At 38.9% G+C, this 20,049-nt stretch overlaps 2 protein-coding genes across 2 annotated transcripts in view; one reads left to right on the top strand and one right to left on the bottom strand.

Annotated features, from left to right (window-relative positions):
* LOC111158584 (BRCA2, DNA repair associated) overlaps window positions 1-9,327 on the bottom strand; it is a 57,933-nt gene extending 48,606 nt beyond the window's left edge. Inside the window, exons 1-3 of the mRNA XM_022520706.1 lie at window positions 9,222-9,327; window positions 6,571-6,816; window positions 502-610 (exon numbers count right to left, since the gene is read on the bottom strand). Coding sequence (XP_022376414.1) covers window positions 502-610; window positions 6,571-6,816; window positions 9,222-9,288 — 422 coding nt within the window. The 5' untranslated portion in view covers window positions 9,289-9,327. The remainder of the gene's footprint in view (window positions 1-501; window positions 611-6,570; window positions 6,817-9,221) is intronic.
* A 2,615-nt stretch (window positions 9,328-11,942) lies between these two features.
* LOC111158519 (zygote arrest 1 like) lies at window positions 11,943-19,488 on the top strand. Its single transcript, XM_022520596.1, has 4 exons — window positions 11,943-12,605; window positions 13,206-13,298; window positions 15,368-15,442; window positions 19,179-19,488. Exons 1-4 carry the CDS (start codon window positions 11,943-11,945, stop codon window positions 19,320-19,322), a joined length of 975 nt encoding a protein of 324 aa, XP_022376304.1. The 3' UTR covers window positions 19,323-19,488.
* The last annotated feature ends 561 nt before the right edge of the window (window positions 19,489-20,049 follow it).

Below are 20,049 nucleotides of genomic sequence, written 5' to 3'. Positions count from 1 at the left end.
TGTAAGTAACTACTAAATTATACTTAAAATGTCCACTTTGTAAGTAACTACCAAATTAACCTTAAAATGTTCACTAAAAGTAATGTATAAAATTTCATAAATTTCAGCTCCTAGGAACTGTATGTTTTGAATTTAAAAATTATGTAACATGAATCTATAAAAGCATCATATTCTCTTAAACGACTCCAAGTGCACAAATAATTTATTATTAAGCTGCTATTTCAAGGGCATTGCTTTTCATCATTATTTTTCTAACTAAAAAAGTCATAGAATAGATACAAAAACCAATGAATTCAACATTATAAGGAAAACAAAGTAAATGTCTCGAATGTAAAAATTACCGTATTAAAGGATTCAACCTAGAAGATTATTTAAAAATAGAAAATCCTCTTCCAGGCTCTCAGTCAAAATATTAGCATGAAAATTAGATGCATTTCTATAAAACAAATAGCATATGTAGGAAAATGTTGCATTTAAATATTTTAATATAACACAACATACCTTTCACTAAGACAAGAATTTAGGGGTGGGCTGGTAACATCATTTGTTTGATCCATTTTAGACTTCATTGTGCAACAACTTTTATGTTTACTATTGGTAATATCCTTTCCTGAAACAGTACAATAATTCAGTGAGGATGTATATGCTCTGGATTGTGAATTTTCATTCTCTGAAAATATTTATTTTTATAAAGATTTTATTATTTCAGAGAAAGAGAGCGAGAGCACAAGTAGGGGGAGTGGCAGAGGGAGAGGGAGAAGGAGAAACAGACTCCCTGCTGAGCACAGAGCTTAATATGGGCCTTATTTGCTCTCAGGACCCTGGAGATCATGACCCGAGCCAAAGTCAGACGCTTAACTGAGCTACGCAGAAGCCCCATCCCGACAAGTATTTAAAAACAAAAAGTCTCATCTATACTGGGAGGGAGAATGTATGTAAAGTTTAGCCTGAAATGGTTTCTCAGTTTGTTGATTCCTCCCAAAATGGGATGTCTCAAAGGATGTCTGCCCCCATTCAACAAATATATAATATACATAAGATACTCTGGGAAATGCAATTCAAGACAGCTTTAACTTCAAAGAGTTTATAATAGAGCAGGAGGAATTTTTTGAAATTTTTTGAAATTCCACACAAGAACAGAACGTTATATGTTCTGATGATTAAGTCACATGCACTATGGTATCATGGAGGCAAAGAATAATGCAAAAGACATTTACCAAAACACCAAGGAACCAAATTTGATCTGCTGAAAACCTTTCAAGATCTTGTTCTCAAGATTGGGCTTAAACTCTCCAAAACAAAACAACCCCAAAACTCCCAAGTAACAAGGAATTTCATGATCTGGCTTCTTAACTTCTCTGACAAGGACTTTCATGATCTGACTTCTTAATTTCTAGGACATTCTTTCACATTCTACTTTTCAGCCATACCCAACCACTTGCACATCCTGTAAGAACGCACTCTTTTACTCTAGGCCTTTGTACAAACGGTTTCTCTTTCTTTATTTCTCTTGATCTCAAATATCCTCTTTCAGGCTTCCATTTTGAAACTCCCTCCTCTGGAAAAATTTAGTGGTCCCTAACATGAGATTAAGTGATTGTTGCTACCACATGTTCCTGCAGAGCTTATCATACACCATTCCTACTTCCCCTACTAGTATCTGAGCTCCTTGAGGTAGAGAGCTTGTCTTTAGCAACTACAATCAATGTCTGATATTATAGTCACACCACAATTCCTGGCTGAATGAATTAGCAATAATTAGGAAATACTTCTGTTGTTGAACACATCTACTTTCTAAGCAATAATGCTCAGATAGGGTTTCTAAAGCTATATGTAGCTCTATCAAATCCCATTTATAGTTTTTCAAAATTCCTATTTTGTTTCACAAATATGGCATTCAGTTACTTATTATTCTTGTAAAAATTGATTTAAAACAATAGGTTCTTTAACTGATCCTATAATCTCCAACTGAGAAAAGTTTTGGGAAAAATAAGTCATATCAATGTTAATGAGGCAAAGACCAAACTGAGAACTCTTTGCAGTAGCACAAACAAAACACTGCTTTATATTTTCATTTCTCAAGTAACAGGAAATAGTTATAATCACTAACAAGCCAAATAAACATGTGAGTTAAAAACCCCATCTGCACAAAATACCCAACCTCTTTCACTAATAAGAGTTTTAGTTAAAGATACTAAAAATTACCTAAATGTATTTTTAAAAATTTCACCTTTTCCCTGTTCACTTTAAAAAAGATCTTAATCAGGAAAAAAAAAAAAACAAACAAAACCCAAAACCCCGCAGTTAAATAAACCAAACAATGAGCTACTACTACACACACTTATAATAGGATGGCTCAAGTCCAAAATAAAGATCAGGTCTTAGAACAAGAAAAACTCTCATTCACTATTGATGGAAAAGCAAAATGATGCGGCTACTATGGAATTCAGTTTGCAGTTTCTTACGAAACTAAACATATTCATACCATAAAAGCCAGCAAACATATTCTTTGGTATTTTCCTAAATGAGTTGAAAATTTAGATCTACACAAAAACCTGCACATGATACAGTAGCTTTATTCATAACTGCCAAAACCTGGAAGCAACCAAGATGTTCTTCAGTAGTTGAACAGACAAAGTGGTATATGCATATACAGCATTATTCAGTGATAAAAAGAAAACAGCTATGGAGTGCCTGGGTGGCTCAGTCAGTTAGATGTCTGACTGATTTTGACTCAGGTCATGATCTCCGGTGTCCTGGGTGGGGTCAAGCCCTGCTTCCAGCTTCACACTCAGTAGGGAGTCTGGTTTTCCCTCTCCCTCTGCCTCTCCCCAAACTTGCGCTCTCTCTAATAAATAAATAAAATCTTTAAAACCAGACAAACAAACAAAAAAATGAGGTATCAAACCATGAAATGATGTAGAGGAAACGTACATTGCTAAGTGAAAGAAGCTAGCCTGAAAAGGCTATATACTGTCTGATTCCAGCTATATGACATTTTGAAAAAGACCATAGACAATAAAAAGATCAGTGGTTCCCAGGGTTGGGTGAGGGGTGCTATGAAACACAAGGGATTTTCAGGGCAGTGAAACGATTCTGTAGGATACTGTAATGGTGTATACATGACATTATATAATTGTCAAAATCCATAGACTGATACAGAGAATGAACTCTAATATAAACAAACAACTTCAGTTAATAATAAAGTATCAGTATTGGCTTAGCAATGAAAAACCCAAATGTAAAAAAATGAACCAGGCAAAAATAAGTTCATACCCAAATAAACATTTCCCAAGTAACCTGAGAATCTCATAAATAGGCTGAATAATGGTGAGATAAACTTGATGATTTTATGCAAAAGTAAGGATGTTGAGAAGCAGAAATAGCACATTTCCTCATGAAACTTTAGGGATAGTTCTTTTTAAAAGTAGATGTTAGAACTAAACAAGTATGTTAAAAAAACAGCTTAAGCCTTACATTTTAATTCTGAATATAAACTAAACAAAAACAAAAGGTACCAGGAAACTACAGTCAGAATTATTTAGGCACTATGACCTTAAAAAATTTAATATTTTTGCAGCAAGCCCAAGTAGCCTTATTAACTCATTCCTATCCTTCCCTAATTATAGATAGACCAATTCCAACAGGTTAAATTAGAGAATAAACCAGTGACTCTAGGTAGGTCTTCCAAGATTCAGTAGATTCGGCATTAACTGGTTTACGGTGTTTTTCCTGAGCACATTAAAAAAGATGGCCGTCCCTTTTACTTCGCCCACAACATAGCACTTTGTATATGTTCCTATTATAGCATATACTATTTATTGTACTAGTGTATTTATTGTACTATACAAGACTGAGTTCCTGAAAGTCAAAAGTCATCTATCTATTCATCTAGTCATCAGTTTGTATCCTGAAAGCCTAGCAAGTTGCCAGGCACAAAGTAAGCATGGAATATTGAATGAATGATTCCCTCTTCTGTGTTCTACATTTCATCTGCTAAATATTCCTTAAGGCTCTATCCTAGGCCTCATTATAATCAATTTCCTTACTACATGTGATGACTTTATCACTTTCCAAATAGATAGTTGGTTCCTATTGCTTTCTTTTCTGCCTGTATTCTTTCAGTTTCAGTCTTACATTTCCCAAAGCCTTTGGGACATCACCTTAACATTTTATTGTCCCAAATTGCAGTCCAAAACTCAACCTGTTTTTTTTTTTTTTTATCCTCTCAAGCATTTTCACTTTTTTTTTTTTTTTTTAAGATTTTATTTATTTTTTCATGAGAGACCGGGGAGTGGGGTAGGCTGCAGAGGCAGATGGAGAAGCAGGGTCCCCACTGAGCAGGGAGCCTGATGGGGAACTTGATCCCAGAACCCTGGGATCATGACCTGAGCCAAAGGCAGATGCTTAACGACTGAGCCACCCACGTGCCCTGAAGGCTTTTCCCTCTTAAACCTGTTTTACTGCCAGTGCTTACAATATCTATGAATGTCACCATTATATTCTTAGCTATACTCTAAACCTGTGATTTGATCCTTTCTTTGAAATCTCCAGGTCTAGACTACTGTGGGGTCTTATAGTTTCTATCTCCCATATCCACTTTCACTACCATTTCTCTAATTCAGGCACTTGGCCCCCTACCACCTGGACTAATTGACCCCCTTGCCTTCAGTCTTTGTTTCCATGACAATCACCTGATTAGTTAAAAATGTACACCTATGAGTTTTATTTCTAGAGATTCTAATTTAGTAGATTCAGAGTATCAGGGCCCGAAATCTTCTCTTTCATTTAGCACTATAGGAGATTCTCATTATCCAGGCATCACGTTTTGAAAACACATCTCCAAAGACTGGTGCCAGTTATTAGGCTTTCTTTCTTTGTTTCTCTCTTTCTTTTTCAAGGTTTTATTTTAGAGACAAGGAGAAAGAGAGAGAGAGAGAGAGCAAGCGCCTGTAAGCCGGGGGAGGGGCAGAGAGAGAGAGAGAATCCTCAAGCAGATTCCCTGCTGAGCACAGAGCCTGATGCAGGGATTGATCCCAGGACCCTGACATCATGACCTGAGCTGAAATCAAGAGTCTGATGCTTAACTGACAGAGCCACCCAGGTGCCCCAGTTATTAGTCTTTCTAAAGCAAAACAAATACTCATTTATTCTATAAAATTTTCACTGAGCAGTCACTCTGTATGCCACTTGGTATCCAACAACATATAAGAAAACCTTTGCCCACACCTAAATCCTCTTTGTATATATATTTTCTAGTACCATGAGTTTCCTTTTTCCTAGCATTTGTTCCACTATAATTGCTCATGTAAGTCTCCTCCATTAGAAACTAAATGAGTATGACAGGGAAAACGACCTAAAAGATGAGCATGAGTTAGCTAGATAAAAAGATAGGAAGTAACTAACTTCTGGGTAGAGGTAACAATGCATAAAGAGCCACAGAGCAAGGTGGTTTCAAAAAGAAATTCAGAATGAATGAATGGCAAATTGAGGATGGGTGAGAGGGGGATTATGGCAGCATGAGGCATGAGCTGATACGAGACCAGATTATAAAGAATCTTGTAAATCATATTAAGGAGTTAATATATTATCATGAAGGCAAAAGGAGGTAATCAAAGTTTTGAGGCAGGAAGTAGCATGATCAAATTTACATGGGATTTTTCTGCTCAACAACCTTTCAAATGGATTCAGTTTTTTAAAGTCTGGCAATCAATACCTGGCTCTATGTGCTTTTTTAGCCTTAGGTTAAGTTTATTGGCCCCTTTTTGACATGCAACACTCCACATGCAACACTCCAAACAATCTGAATTACTTAACATTCTCTTAACAACCTACATCATCTTCCTCATGTTTTCCCCCTGTACATTATTACTCTATGCCATCTCCAAATTTTTGAACCTCACCTATCCTGCAAGGTTTAATTCAAATAAATCACTCCCTAACTCCTCCCAAACCTATTTACAATCTTTCTTCTCAACTCTCATTGTACTTTTTGTACTTTGCTTTTCACATGTACCAAATTCAATTTTAGACTGTTCTCGGTCTACTGTTAATTCCCCTTATTTGAGAGTCATACTCCAAAGGAAGGGAGAATATGTCACTTAAATAGGTAATAAACATTTGATGACTGACTATATTATCTTATTACATGATTGATTGGAATATCTGGCATATATGCCAAGGAAACAGCTCCCAAGTCAAGACATTTAAAGAAAATTGATAAAAATAACCTTCCCTGTCCTCTGTGATAACCTACAGGAATAGAATTTATTTAATTAACATCAAAACAAGTCCTACTTTTTTTTGGTAAAGGAAAGACATAATTTAACAAATCTCACTTAACAGGATATAAAATGAAAGGAGGGAGGAGAAGAAGCACTAAGTACCCACGTTATTTTACTTAATCAGATATTATGTTCACAATCTCTATTTTCCAGGTGGAGAAAGTGAGCAAAAGATGTTGATTTGACCAACATGACACAATTAACAACAGAGCTAGGAGTTTTAACATAGGTTTGTCTGAATTTTTGGTTCACGTTTTTCCATAGTTTACTGCACCACATTACTTACCTGAGTCTAATCTGTATCTACCTAATTCTTTTAAAGGAGATTGTTGGTACATTGGCACAATTAGACCTTGCTCTTGGAATATTATTGGAGTTGAAGCCAACTGATGATAAGGTTTCCTTTGTGGTGTTTTAAATAGGTTTGGTTCATAACTGATTTTATATCCAGATTCTTCTGTGGGTTCAGAATTATAGGATGGAGCTTCTAAAGAAAGTTCTTCAAACCAATTAAGACTTATAGGTCCTAAATCTGTAAGAAGAATACAAATTCCATCTTGGTTTTAATCAGTGACAAGTAAGTTCATGGACTGTAAAAGTCATAATAAAGAAAAGGATGCTTGAGATTTTGACTGTAGATTACTTTCGTTAAAGCGTATTTATTAAACAAGTCATTAACCTGTTATCCTTCAATCTGTAGCAAGATATAACAAGGTTTACAGAAGTTACAAGGTGATTGCTCCTAGCTATATTAGCTAGCTTTTCTAAAGTTTTCTTTCTCTTATATTCATGATTCAGAGACAAAAGTCATTCATAATTCAATAATTCAATAATCAGAATGTATTCCACAGATACAATTTAATTACAATGACAATATAAATGGATGTGATAAATCTACAGGTACAGGAACATGTAGAAATAAAATGAATTAAAAAGAGTCCTTGTTAAAGAGAAATGACAAAATCTATATCATGATCTAACCACCCTTAAAGTACTATTTCAATGCGTGGTCTGTGGACTATGGCAGGAGATAGGGAGGGGGGTGTGGGGAGATCCCCAAGACAATTTCAGGAGGTCCATGATGTAAAACCATTTTCATAATAATACTAAGGCATTGTTTCTCTTTTTCACAATGCTGACATTTGTGCCACTGGTAAGTAAAACTGATGACATCTTTGCATGAGTCAAGGCAGTGGCAATAAACTGCTAGTAATTGTATTCACATCACACACTTGTCAAAAACAAAACCGAAAAGCCAGTCCAACTTAAAATATCATTAGTTAGGCAGTAAAAATTAGTTTTAGAAAGCCCAACTCTTGAGCACATCTTCTAATATTCTCTGTGATAAAAATGGAAAGTATGCATAAAGCATTTTTGCATATTTAAGTATGACAGATATCTAAAAAGGCACTTGTGATGAGTTAGGAGCTGAATTAGCACCTTTTTCCATGGAAAGCCCTTTTTAGTAGAAAGAACAACTAATAAGTCATTTTGAGTTGGGTGATTTGGTAGACATTTTCTTAAAAATGAAGTAAGTCTGTCACCCAGAAAAAAGTTTGCTGTCAATGATAAAATGGGAACTTTTATGTTTTTATTTTTTAAAAAATTTTAAAAGTAGGCTCCATGCCCAGTGCAGAGTCCAATGTGGGGCTTGAACTCATGACTCCGATATTAAGGCCTGAGCTGAGATCAAGAGTTGGACGCTTAACTGACTGAGCCACCTAGGTGCCCCCAAATAGGAGCTTTTAAAAGGGAATTAGAATTTTGTTAAAACTTTATGAGCCTCTGTAAACTTGACATCTTCCTAATATTAAAAGACTTTTCTGATGAGATTTACTTAAAAAGTACCAAATGTACTTTTTATAGCTTAATACAATGTGTCAATACATAGAATATCTGTGTAATTCAGAACACTGACCTTTTCCCAATGATCAGTGCCTGATGTTACAGCATGGATAAACAATTTGTTCAAAGTGCAAGAAAGAGAGAGGGGGGGTGGGATTATGGACATTGGGGAGGGTATGTGCTATGGTGAGTGCTGTGAAGTGTGTAAACCTGGCGATTCACAGACCTGTACCCCTGGGGATAAAAATATATTATATGTTTATAAAAAATAAAATTAAAAAAAAGTGCAAGAAAGACTAATAGAGTTAAATGTAACAAAGGGAAGGAAAAGTTCATGATACGATTTCCAATTCCATACTGCAACTCTTAAAACTACCACTTGTCTAGTTCTGGTATATTATCAAAGATACCCACAATTAACTGAAGACTATTAAAATACTCCTTTTCTCAACTACATTGTTGTGGAGGGCTGGCTTTTCTTTATATACTTCTACCAAAACACTATACTGCAACAGATGAAATGCAGAAATTGGTATGAGGCTTCAGCTGTCTTCTACTAAGCCAGATATTACAGAGAACTGCAAAACTGTAAAACAGAGCCACTCTTTTTGGGAGAAAAGGTATTTTTCATAAAAATGTTCATTTGTGTTAATATGCAATGGATTTTTTATTTTTTAAGTGAATTAACACACATCTTGAAAAATTCTAAGTTTTAATTTCTATATGGTAGCCTACATAAACAAATCCTCTTTGAGGTATTCAATCCTTTTTAAGAGTGTAAAGAGACTAAAGTTTGACAACTTCTAATATAAAGTAACATTACCAATTGCTAAAAGTTCTGTGCTTTAAAAACAGTACATTCTCCTGCTAATCAAGAGGCCAGTACCTTCTTTATCCCCAGGGTTCTATAGTTATCATTTCGTTAACTGTAAATGATCATTTTCTTAACTGGATTTATGACCCCATACGAAACAGTTTACAGGAAAACAAAACGTTAGGTATTGGATTCTTCTTAGCAAGCAAGCACAGTTACGTATTTTTCTGAAAACATTTCGCAACATAAATGATCGATGTATAAAAACTTTGTAATACCTGCTTCATTGCACCGCGTCTTAAAGATTTCAAAAAAAGTCGGCCTCTCTTTGCATCCAATAGGCATTTTTATCTACAATATTACTCCAACGCTAGGTAAATAACTCTGCAAAAGACAACACCAAAATACACTTCACAGTGGTGCAGTCCTTGTTAACCGACTCTGAAGTAAAAATCAAAAGCAGGTAAACTTGCCTAAAGTTATAGTTTATTGACTTCAGTCCCATCTTTCGGGACAATAATCAAACTTACTGCGATGAGGGAGCATTCTATATTTGTGCTGTGCAATACAGTGGCCACTATCTCCATTAAGCATTTGAAATGCGGCAAGTAGGACTCAGAACAGAATTCTAAACATTTAATTTTAATTAACTAGTCACGTGTGGCTAGAGGGTGCACAGCCAACGAGGGGTCCTATTAGAGATAAATATCTTTTGACAATGTCAAATCAGTAAATCTTCGTAATACAGCAATTCCCTGGGGGTTAAGCAAGGCCGATACAGTGTGTCAGGAGCTGTGAAACATATTCTAAAATTACAATATTCCGTTAAAGTAACTTCATGGTATTTCCAACTAAGGAAATTTCAGAGTGGGACATCTAGGGCAGCTCAGGGGCAAACCCTGGGCGGAGGGCGGGGCGCAAAGTTGGGAAGCGGAATTCCAGGGAAGGGGCGGGGCTCGCGGCTGGCAGAGACCGTCAGCGGCAGGAGACCGTCAGGGTCTGGAGGCCGCGGCTCCCACCCAGGGAAGGGAAGGCGGTCCCCCTCAGCCCCACACCGCGGGAGACAAGCCTGTCGGTCTCCACCCGACCAACACTAACCGCCTCCGGAGGTGCAGCTCTTTTTGGCCGGAGAAGTCTGACAAAAACCGCGCCGGCACTTCGATCAGAAAGCGGACCCGCAAGCTCCTTTCTGCGACGATCCACCGCTGCGCCGAACCCCCGCAGCTCCGCCTCCGCCGACCTTATTTCAGACTCTCGCGCCAAAAGCCCGCTCTCCCGACACGTTGCGCGGTGACGCCGTGACGTAACACGCACCGTGCGTGCGACCCGGAAGTTAGGTTCTGGGAGGGCGGATGGTGCATCTGTGTGGCGGAAGCCAAGTCGGTGTTGGACCGCTGGACAGTCGGCCCGGAACCGCGTGAAGAGAGAGCTGGGGTGTTTGTTCTGTTTTCCCGGAGCCTTCGGAGTACGAGGCGGCGCTCCTGCCCGTGACCGCCCACTGTGTATACTCCCCGACTCCTCCCCCTTCTCTCTGCTCCACCTCACGTTTGGGTGGCAGCCGGGGGACGGCCTGGGGTCTTTGAAAGACCTTTGTTTGCCCTTAGAGAGGGCGGTCCCCCAAAGTGGCCCGTGGTTGTAGCTGACTGACTGCCCTGCTGCGTGCTCTCTACAGAGTGGAAAGGGATGAGATTTGAAGCCAGAGGACTTAAGTTCTAGCCCGCGTGTTGCTCCTAGGTAGCAAGATTTCAAGCCCTTAAAGCCTGTTTGCCCCCTTTAAAAATTGTGAAACCACTTTCACTCTCTACTCTTCCACTCACTACCTTCTGCAGGCTTCCGTAGCATCCTTTACATTCTTGGGGTGGTAATCATCTCGTTCTGTGCCTGTCTTCTCTCCAAGTCACCCTGGGAGAAGGGAACCTGTCCTCATTCACAGGGACTGTGACATGCGCAGCAAGAGCCTTAATTCGGATTTGCTGTATAACCGAGCAAGCTTTCAACTGGTGTGGAGAGAGAGCTGCTCCTAGACCTTGCTGCTTCCAGAAAGCTCTTGAGCAAATAAACAGCGAAACAACCTTGGATTAGAAAAAGGGTGGGCTCACGTGGTTATATAGGCGTCATTTTAGTTTGATCATAGTCTTGAGCTTTAAGCAAGAAGCCTTACCAATACAGATACTAAAGCTTGTGATAGTTAACACTTACTGAACGCTTAAATCTTACAATCATGTATATTAGTACTGTCAGCTGGGGAAACGAAATCACCTGGTTAAGTAACTTGTCTGGTAACAAGGCCACGGTTTCAATTCAAGTCCCTTTGATTTCAGACACTAAACCCATGGTTAAGTTTCTGTTTACCCTCTAGGTCAAAATAATTGGCTTTTTTCACCTTTTTTGGGAAAGGGATCCTCCTCACTAGGAGTGAATTAATGAGATCTGTTGGCATGCTCTACAGCCCTCTGAAATACATTTTCTCATAATATATATAACTCCCCCCATGCTCCTTGCTTCTGTGGTTCTGGGATCTTTACGTTCATTAGCTCTGCCACAGTATACTTACTTCCTTATACTCTTCTAGTTTGCTGCTCAGATAAATTATTATTTGTATTTGATTTAGTATATGCTTTAAAACAGGATCTCTAAAATAGTTACTATAGGGCACACGAGTGACTTGCTAACGAAAGCATGTGTGTAAATAAGAAGTCAGAAATGAAAAACAGCTTTGAAGAAGATTCAGGAACAGTGAATTGAAGAGATAGGGAAGAGCAATTAGGAATCAGGTGGAAATTAGACCTCTGTAGACAGGTAGATTGCCTGTCCTTTAATTAGGATAATAGGCAGCAGCTTCCATCAGGATCTGAAATAAAGGGAGAAGCTTGGAATGAACCAACACTAACTTGATCAGGGGAAAAAGGAAGGGGGGGGGTGGATGAAGGTGGGAGGCAAAACAAGGAGAAAAACAAACCCCCTCCAGGGATATTGTGCTGTGCCTGGCCACCGGGCCAATGGAGCGCTTTGTCCGTGTTCCCTATGGCTTGTACCAGGGCTATGGGAATCCAATGCCTTTGGGCCATCCCGGACTCTCTGAACACAAACAGCCTGATTGGAGGCCAAACGTTGGTCCCCCCACTTTCCTGGCCAGGCCTGGGTTGCTGGTGCCTGCAAATGCTTCCGACTGCTGCATGGATCCTTACAAGAGGGCGCAGCTTAAGGCTGTTCTCTCCCAGATGAACCCCAGCCTAAGCCTGCGGCTTTACAAGGCCCACACCAGGGAGGTGGGCGTGCAGGTGAGCCCGCGGGTGGACAAGTCAGTGCAGTGCTCACTGGGGCCTCGCACCTTGCGCAGCCGCTCCCCTTGGGGCCGCACAGGCCACAAGGCACCCCTGTCAGCCTGGGGAGTCTATTCACCAGTGATAGGTCGCAGGGGCTTGATTCAGCTGCAGAGGGAGGGGGAAGACCAGGAGAGGAAGGCACTTTTGGGCCCTGCTGAGGCCAGCCAGCAGCAGCAGCAGCTACCACCAACGGCAAGGTCGGAACAGGATGAACAGGAGGAACTTCACCAGCACAATGAGTTGGAGGAGGAAGATGCCTCAAGTCCTCGGGAAAGGAAGAGCAAGCAGGCACAGGGAGTTGGTGGGGAAGATCTGCTCAGGAAACCCAATTTCCAGGTGAATTTTCTTCTCCCTGTCCTCAGTCCTCAGCTAGCCTCATCTTCTCTTCTTTTCCATTTCTGGGGCAATATAGCAAGATCTTTCACTTTCTCCCTTTACTTGATGAAGGAGAGGTTATTCTGAAAACATGCGTTTTACATGTCCTACAGGTTTTGTAACTTTTTGGTGAAATTTCACCAAAAATAACTTTTTGCTGGAAATTTTTACCAACTTTAATCATGTGAAAACCCAAAGTCTGGAAGCCACTGGTCTTGGGAAAGAGATTAAAATGGAGTTTCAAGTCTGTCAGATATATGATCAGTTTCTCGTTTAGGGAAACAATGCTGGTGGCATTGTTGAAAGAACATTAGAAAAGTACAGGAGATGGGAACAATAAGGGTCCCAGAGTAATCCTTGAGAGATGAGATGCTAAATTAGCCTGGTAGCCTTGAGAACAGCTATGAAGGAGGTTAGGAGGCTTTTTGTTTTGTTTTTTATTTCTTTTTTTTCCCCCGGCTTTTTGTTTTTTTATATGAAGCCACGATGGAAGAGGACCTGGATTCACTCCCCCCCCCCCCCCCCCCAAGATTGTAAAAGACTTTTCTTCCCTATCTGCAGTTTTTGGAACCAAAATATGGCTATTTTCACTGTAAAGATTGTAAGACCAGATGGGAGAGTGCTTACGTGTGGTGCATTTCTGGAACTAATAAGGTAAGTAAAAGTGAGCGAGATGTGGGAGGAGGATGGGGGAGACACAAATGTTATATCGAGGGAGAGGGTTTCCTGATGGAGCCTGACCGTAACGCTGTCTCATTCATTTGGCAGCCTTAGTGCGGGGCCCTTAATAGGTACTTAGTTAATATTTAAACTAAACTGAATGGGACTGTCCACATGAACTACTGAGGCTCTTAAATCTGGTGTCACATTTGGTTTGATAGTTCTGTTGAACAAAATTTCAGGTTATTTAAGTGAACTCTTGTCCTTATGTATGGTGAAACTGTCTATAGTCTTAAAATTGGTATATTTTGAACCTGTTTGGGCCTTAGCTCCTGGAAATTTCCATGGTCTGGCCACAAGGTGGGGCAATATGAGAAATAATCTATTGTGACGGTTAACTTTGGAGAGATTTCTTTAGACTAAGCAGTTTTTCCCCCTTAATTTGAATTACTTGTCAACATATTAAGACTGGTGGGGTGCCTGGGTGGCTCAGGTGTTCGGTGTGTGCCTTGGGCTCAGGTCATGATCCTAGAGTCCTGGGATCAAGCCCTGCACTGGGCTCCCTGCCTGGCGGGAAGCCTGCTTCTCTCTCTCCCACTCCCCCTGCTTGTATTCCCATTCTCTCTGTCAAATAAATAAAATCTTTTAAAAAACAAAAAAGAAAACGTATTGAGGTTGGGAAAGATTTCACAATCTGCATTTCCAGATTTCCCTGATAGACTCTGGTCACTATAGACTCTTATTTCAGTGTGACGACAGTAGGCTGGGGCTCAGCAGCTTCTAGCTCCTTTCAGTGGGCATGCACACTTCATTTTGCAACAGTCTACATCTCGTCTATTTCATTAACTTGGGTGAGCATTTGAGTTTGAGTTCCCTGTGCTTTCACATTTTAGATATTGCTTTTCTGGCTAACAGTGTGTAGGAGGAGAGGGCAAGAAAGCGTGCTAAAGCCTGAGTGAAAACTTGACTTTTCATACTAGCCATTTACTAGACCTTGAAGGCAAATGGATTTTTTTTTTTTAAAGATTTTATTTATTTGACAGACAGAGATCACAAGTAGGCAGAGAGACAGGCAGAGAGAGAGGAGGAAGCAGGCTCCCCGCTGAGCAGAGAGCCCGATGCGGGGCTCGATCCCAGGACCCTGGGATCATGACCCGAGCCGAAGGCAGAGGCTTTAACCCACTGAGCCACCCAGGTGCCCCGGCAAATGGATTTTTAAAGACTTTATTCATTTATTTCTCAGAGAGAGCTCAAGCACAGATGCAGGGGGAGCGGCAGGCAGAGGGAGAAGCAGGCTCTCTGTTGAGCAAGGACTCCATTGTGGAACTTGAGCTCAGGACCCTGGGATCATGACCTAAGCCGAAGGCAGAGGCTTTAACCCACTGAGCCACCCAGGTGCCCCCCCTAGAACTCATTCTTAAGAAATTTATTCTCCTAGGAGTGACACAGATAAAATGCAATTTGCTGGTAGACACAGTGGTCCCAGTGGCTTGGAGGTGTTGCAGAAGTAACACAGGAAGGGGCATGGTTACCATTTTGGAGAGAAGGCATCATGATGGCCATGCAGGATTTCAGAGGATAAATAGGAGTTCAGCAAGTAAGGCAGGGAGAAAATGTGCACAAGAAAACGCACAGAGTTGAGAAACAGTAAGTATGGATGGGTAGCTACAAATAATTTGATGTTCAGGTGGGAAAATATGAGAAAATGAAAAAGTAGAGGCTCATACACTAGGTCAGAAGGAGAAGGTCAAGGATTCAGCCCACAATGAATAAAATTATAATAGCTACTTCCCATTGATGATTTTTACTGTGGTACTTTGTGTACCTTATTAGGTAATTGCCAATTATAGAAAATAAGTGGTAGTATCTTGATTCTAGAGGTAAGGAAACTGAGGTGCAAAGAGTGAGGAAAAAGTGGCTCATAGCACCGGAAGAGCTTCAGACCTCAGGGCAGAGGGGCAAAAGCCAGGCACAAACTGGGGGAATGGAGTACTTAAATTAAGAACTCGGAGCCTAAGGTACATAAAATCTTGTATTTAAAAAATAGACTTGTTTCTCTTTAGGTTTATTTCAAACAACTATGTTGCAAATGCCTAAAGAGTTTTAACCCTTATCGAGTAGAAGCAATCCAATGTCAGGTAAGCATATAGAGCACTTTCATTGTGTCTCTAATGTTGCCATTTTTAAATAGAAGTTTCTGTGGCAAAATGTGATTTGATAGAATTGGATATTTGCATCAGAGTGTTTTTCTATACCTTGAATTTTTATATTTTAGATAAAAGATAAATTCTAGATTGGGGGGATGTAGGGAGGGGAGTAAGACTTGACTTTTTAAAGTTGCTTCATATGGTGTGCTTTATGTATGGGCTATGTGTTTCTCAAACACCCTGTGTGTAGTTTGGATGTAGCAACTTTTTAAAAGTTTATTTTTGTTCTAGTTAGTTAACATACAGTGTTATATTAGTTTCAGGTGTACAATATAAGGTTTTGACAATTCCATAGGGATGTAGTAACTTAACAGGTTACCAGTATTAAGCTTTACTATGTACCAAACTTTGAGCTAAGTGCTTTATGTGCATTTAAGTGCATTATCTCCTGTAATCTAAACTTTGAGGTAGGTGTTATCCCCATGTTACAGACCAGAAAGCTAAAGTCCAATAAGAAAATAACTTGCTCAAGGTTACACAAATAATAGAAATTAGAACTATGATCAGATTTTATGGTTTCTCCAGTGTCTAGGAAGTCATAGAATTAGATGAGAGCTTGCAGGAAACCTCTTTTTAAACTTTTCAGGGAAGTATGATGTAGTTGGTTTTTGTAATCAAGAGCTTTTTTAAAATCTAAATCCTTCATTTAGTGAAAAACATTTTTGTACTACTTTGAAATATTCAAAAGTAGTCTAATAGTTTATAAATTATTTACCTTTAGATTTTTAGTCTGTTTTTTAATATAAGTCGGGTTTAAATATGTTTTTATTATACCACTTTTTTTCTTGTGTTCAGTTGAATTGACTTTTTTTTTTTTTTTTTAAAATAAAAGATTCCCCATCTCTATTACCTTGGTAGTTTTCATTGTTTATTATTCTTCTGGTGGTTACCTTAGACAATACAACATGATTCTGTGAGCTATCAATGTCTACATAAATTGTGAATTTTAGATCTCCTTGAAAATGCAATGAACTTAGAATACTCTAACTCCTTATTGCCTCATACTAGCTTTTATACTGCTGTTGTATATTTTAATTCTAAACTTTATAAGACATTATTTTATATAGTCATTCATCAGCTTTAGCTACATATGTTTCTTTTCTGTTGTTTAGGTCCTTTCTGTATCTAGGGCCACTTTCCTTTTACCTGAAGACTACATTTTAATATTTTTTTAAAGATTTATTTTAGAGACAGAGTAGTGGGAAGGGCAGAGGGAGAGAATCTTTAACCACAGAGCCCAACACGAGGCTTGATCTCAAGACCCTGAGATCATGACCTGAGCCAAAACCAAGAGTCAGATGCTTAACTGAATGAGCCACCCAGGTGCCCCATGTTTTAATATTTACTATAGTGCAGGTCTGAAGATGGCATCTCCTCTTGGATTTTAAAGGATAATTTTTCTGGGTATAGAATTTTTATGTTGGCAGTAGTTTGCTTTTTGCCCTTTAAGGGTCTGACCTTCATTGCTTTTATGAAGTTGGCTATTAGTATTTTGTAGCTCTTTTGAAGTAATATCTCCTGTTCTTTGTCTCCTTTTTAAATCTACTTACCTCTAAGATATTTCTCTCTGTTTTGGTTTTCAACTACAATTATATGCCTAGTTGTGGTTTCTTTGTATTTAACATATTTGGGATTCATTATATTTCTTGAATCTGTAGCTTGAAGATTTTTATCTCTTTTGGAAAGTTATCAGCCATTATCTTTTCAAATATTACTTCTGCCCCCATTCTCTCTTCCAGTTAACTCATATTAGACCTTTCACCATCTCCCTTATGTCTTTTATGCTCTTTTCTATATTTCTTACGGTTTTGTCTCTGCTTGCTTCAGTTTGGATAACATCTACTAAACTATCCTTCATTTCTTTCTTTCCTCAGCTATTTCCAACCTAGTATTAATATTAAATCCATCTGTTGAGTTGATTTCAGTTATTCTGTTTCTCAGTGCTATAATTTTTATGTGTTGAAAAAATGACTTCCAGACCTCTGCTGAAAATATCAGTCTTGTTTCTTTTGAATATATTAAGAGTAATTATCTTGAGATCTGTATTAGGTGACTCCATTAACTTAATGCCCTATGGTTCTGTTGCTATGCTCTTCATTTCCTGTGGTTCTGTCTCCTCATATGCCTCATATGGTTATTTTTGATTGAGTGTTCTCTAATGAATATGAAGAATTATAGTGATAATTTGAAGCCCATGATAGTATCTTCCTCCACAAGAGATTTGTTTGCTTCTGGGGAAGATGAGAGACACCAACAATTTAGATTGCTATTCTCTAAGCTGTTTTAAAGCTGGGCTTCAGCATCTGTGAAAGCTGGGTCAATTCTTGGTTCATCTTTATTCATAGGTTGTAGCCTCCAGGGTCCCAACACAAAACCTGAACTGTATACCAGGTCTTTTCCATTTGGGCATGTTTAAAATTATCCCTCAGCTTTATCAACTTGTCAGACTTACCTTCAGCTTCCCACTTTCTTTCACCTCTTCCAGAATTGAAAGACCTTTAGAGAGGAAATAGTCCCAAATGTCAGGCTCATCTCCATTTCTGGGTTTCTTTCACTAATGATTCACTAATTCTCCAGTGCCTTCAAATAGTTCCTTTTAAAAGTTATTTCCTTTAGCTCAGCTTTTCTAGTTATCTGAAGTAGGAGGTTTGGTCAAAAACTCCTAGTCCACCATTGCCAGAAACAAAAACCTACCTTAGAGTACATACTGATTTTTATTTATTTTTTTAATTGAGGCTTTTCTTCCACAATAAGAGTATTGTGAGGAGTAAATGAATTTATATAAAGTGCTTAGGACAGTTTGTATAGTAAACACCATGTTCTAGCTATTAGAATTTTCTTCCGAGGATGCATCCTTGTCATTGGAAGAGTGGAAGATATAAATGTAGTACATTTCATAAATCACATTCAAGACTTTCATTTGCAAAATGAAAATCCCTGTTTCACAATATAAAATGTAAAACTTATTCATTTTTGCATATGATCATATGCATAAAATAGAACATTGGTGATCAATTTTAAAGATTAGTGGGTTTGGGAGGGTGGGCAAGGGCAATATACCAGTCTCCATAGGGTATTATTTTTATTTGTCAGTAGACAGAATGGGGTAATGGTTAAGAATACTCTACATTATAGTAAAGATTAGGCATGTCTGGAGAGAAAAGAGAATTAACTTCCTCTAGAACCTCTTCCCCCTAGTTGTGACAGCCAAAAGCATCTCCCGACATTGCCAGGCATCTGTTGGTTGGTAAAATACAGCTGGTTGAGAATCACTGCCCTGGTGTTTTCAAATATTCCAACCTAGCTAATCAAATCACTTATTACTCACTCACTGCCCCCTCAGCCCCACCTGGCTACAGATGTAAAAACCCATTAGTGAGGATATTCTATAAACTCTCTTAAAATCTGTCTCTTACATTAGATCTTCTTACTTGGCTTAGCAACATTCTCTTAAATATCATCTTTGCTCTTTCCTCTTGCAAAATGCGTGCCATTTGACAGGATATGAGTGGTTTTGTACAACTTGGCCCTGGACTTCTCATAAGATTCAAAGGGGGATGAAGATGTGAGGGATATGGATGGCGGGGAGAAGTATTTTGATTTGATGATTACATCTGAAACACTGATTTAATTATTTAGTGTCCAAACTATTCCTTGTTTTCTAAAGACCTGTTCAAAGTCTCGTTGTTCCTGTTCTCAAAAGAGAAGGCACATTGATCTAAGGAGGCCTCATCGACAGGAACTGTGTGGTCGCTGCAAAGACAAGAGATTCTCCTGTGGCAATACTTACAGCTTTAAATACATCATTTGACAGGCAGTATGAATTGTGCTCATACCCAACTCTCCTTGTGATTTACTGTACTGTTCCTTTTTTGAAGCTTAGCTCTGAGCTGATATTGGAAAATGGATTAGGCTTTTGTACTTTTTGTAGGTTGTATAACAGTTGTACAATGTCAGTAGAATAAAATAAATGCATGTAAAATAGACCGTGAAGGTACATTAATTGTGATCACAAGGTAAAAACCTCCATATGGCACTGGGAAATAGTAGACACTGTCACTTTTATAAAGGGAACAATGAAGAGGAACTGTAAGCATTTGACAAACTGGGGACATAGAGATGATCACGGACATGAATGTTGCCTTCAGTAATTACAGCAAATGCTTAAACAGCACTTAATTGCTAGGGATTGCAGCTTACCACAGCAGTCATACTAAGCAGAAACTACTATACCCTTTCTTAACAGATGAGGAGAGGGAGACACAGATCATAGTATACAGCCAGTGTTTGAACCATGGACTCGAACTTCCTCCATGGCTTGAACTACTACATTTACATTTTTTTCCCCCTCAGATTCAGATGTGGTAAGTGCTGTGAAGGAAACAGAGGGCTATTATAGAGTGAGCTTTTAGATAGAGTAGTTGGGATGAGGGAGCAGGAGAATTGAGACCAGCAAGAGCAAAGGCTCTGAGTGAGTGGGCCACATACTTGGCATGTCCCAGGAAGAGGGGCCCCTGAAGCTAATGTGGGACAGAGGC

Source organism: Enhydra lutris, unplaced genomic scaffold, assembly GCF_002288905.1.
Source record: "Enhydra lutris kenyoni isolate GAN:26980312 unplaced genomic scaffold, ASM228890v2 scaffoldscaffold60, whole genome shotgun sequence".
In the NCBI taxonomy this organism is placed as follows: Eukaryota; Metazoa; Chordata; class Mammalia; order Carnivora; family Mustelidae; genus Enhydra; species Enhydra lutris.
This window is presented reverse-complemented; position numbering and strand designations above follow the sequence as displayed.

What these genes read in the sequence shown, in the direction of transcription:
- LOC111158519 (XM_022520596.1), top strand. Translation starts at nt 11,943, where the DNA reads ATGGAGCGCTTTGTCCGTGTTCCCTATGGCTTGTACCAGGGCTATGGG. An exon ending in TCAGGAAACCCAATTTCCAG is followed by an intron (nt 12,606 to 13,205) that starts GTGAATTTTCTT and finishes CCCTATCTGCAG; the next exon opens with TTTTTGGAACCAAAATATGG. An exon ending in TAGAAGCAATCCAATGTCAG is followed by an intron (nt 15,443 to 19,178) that starts GTAAGCATATAG and finishes TGTTTTCTAAAG; the next exon opens with ACCTGTTCAAAGTCTCGTTG.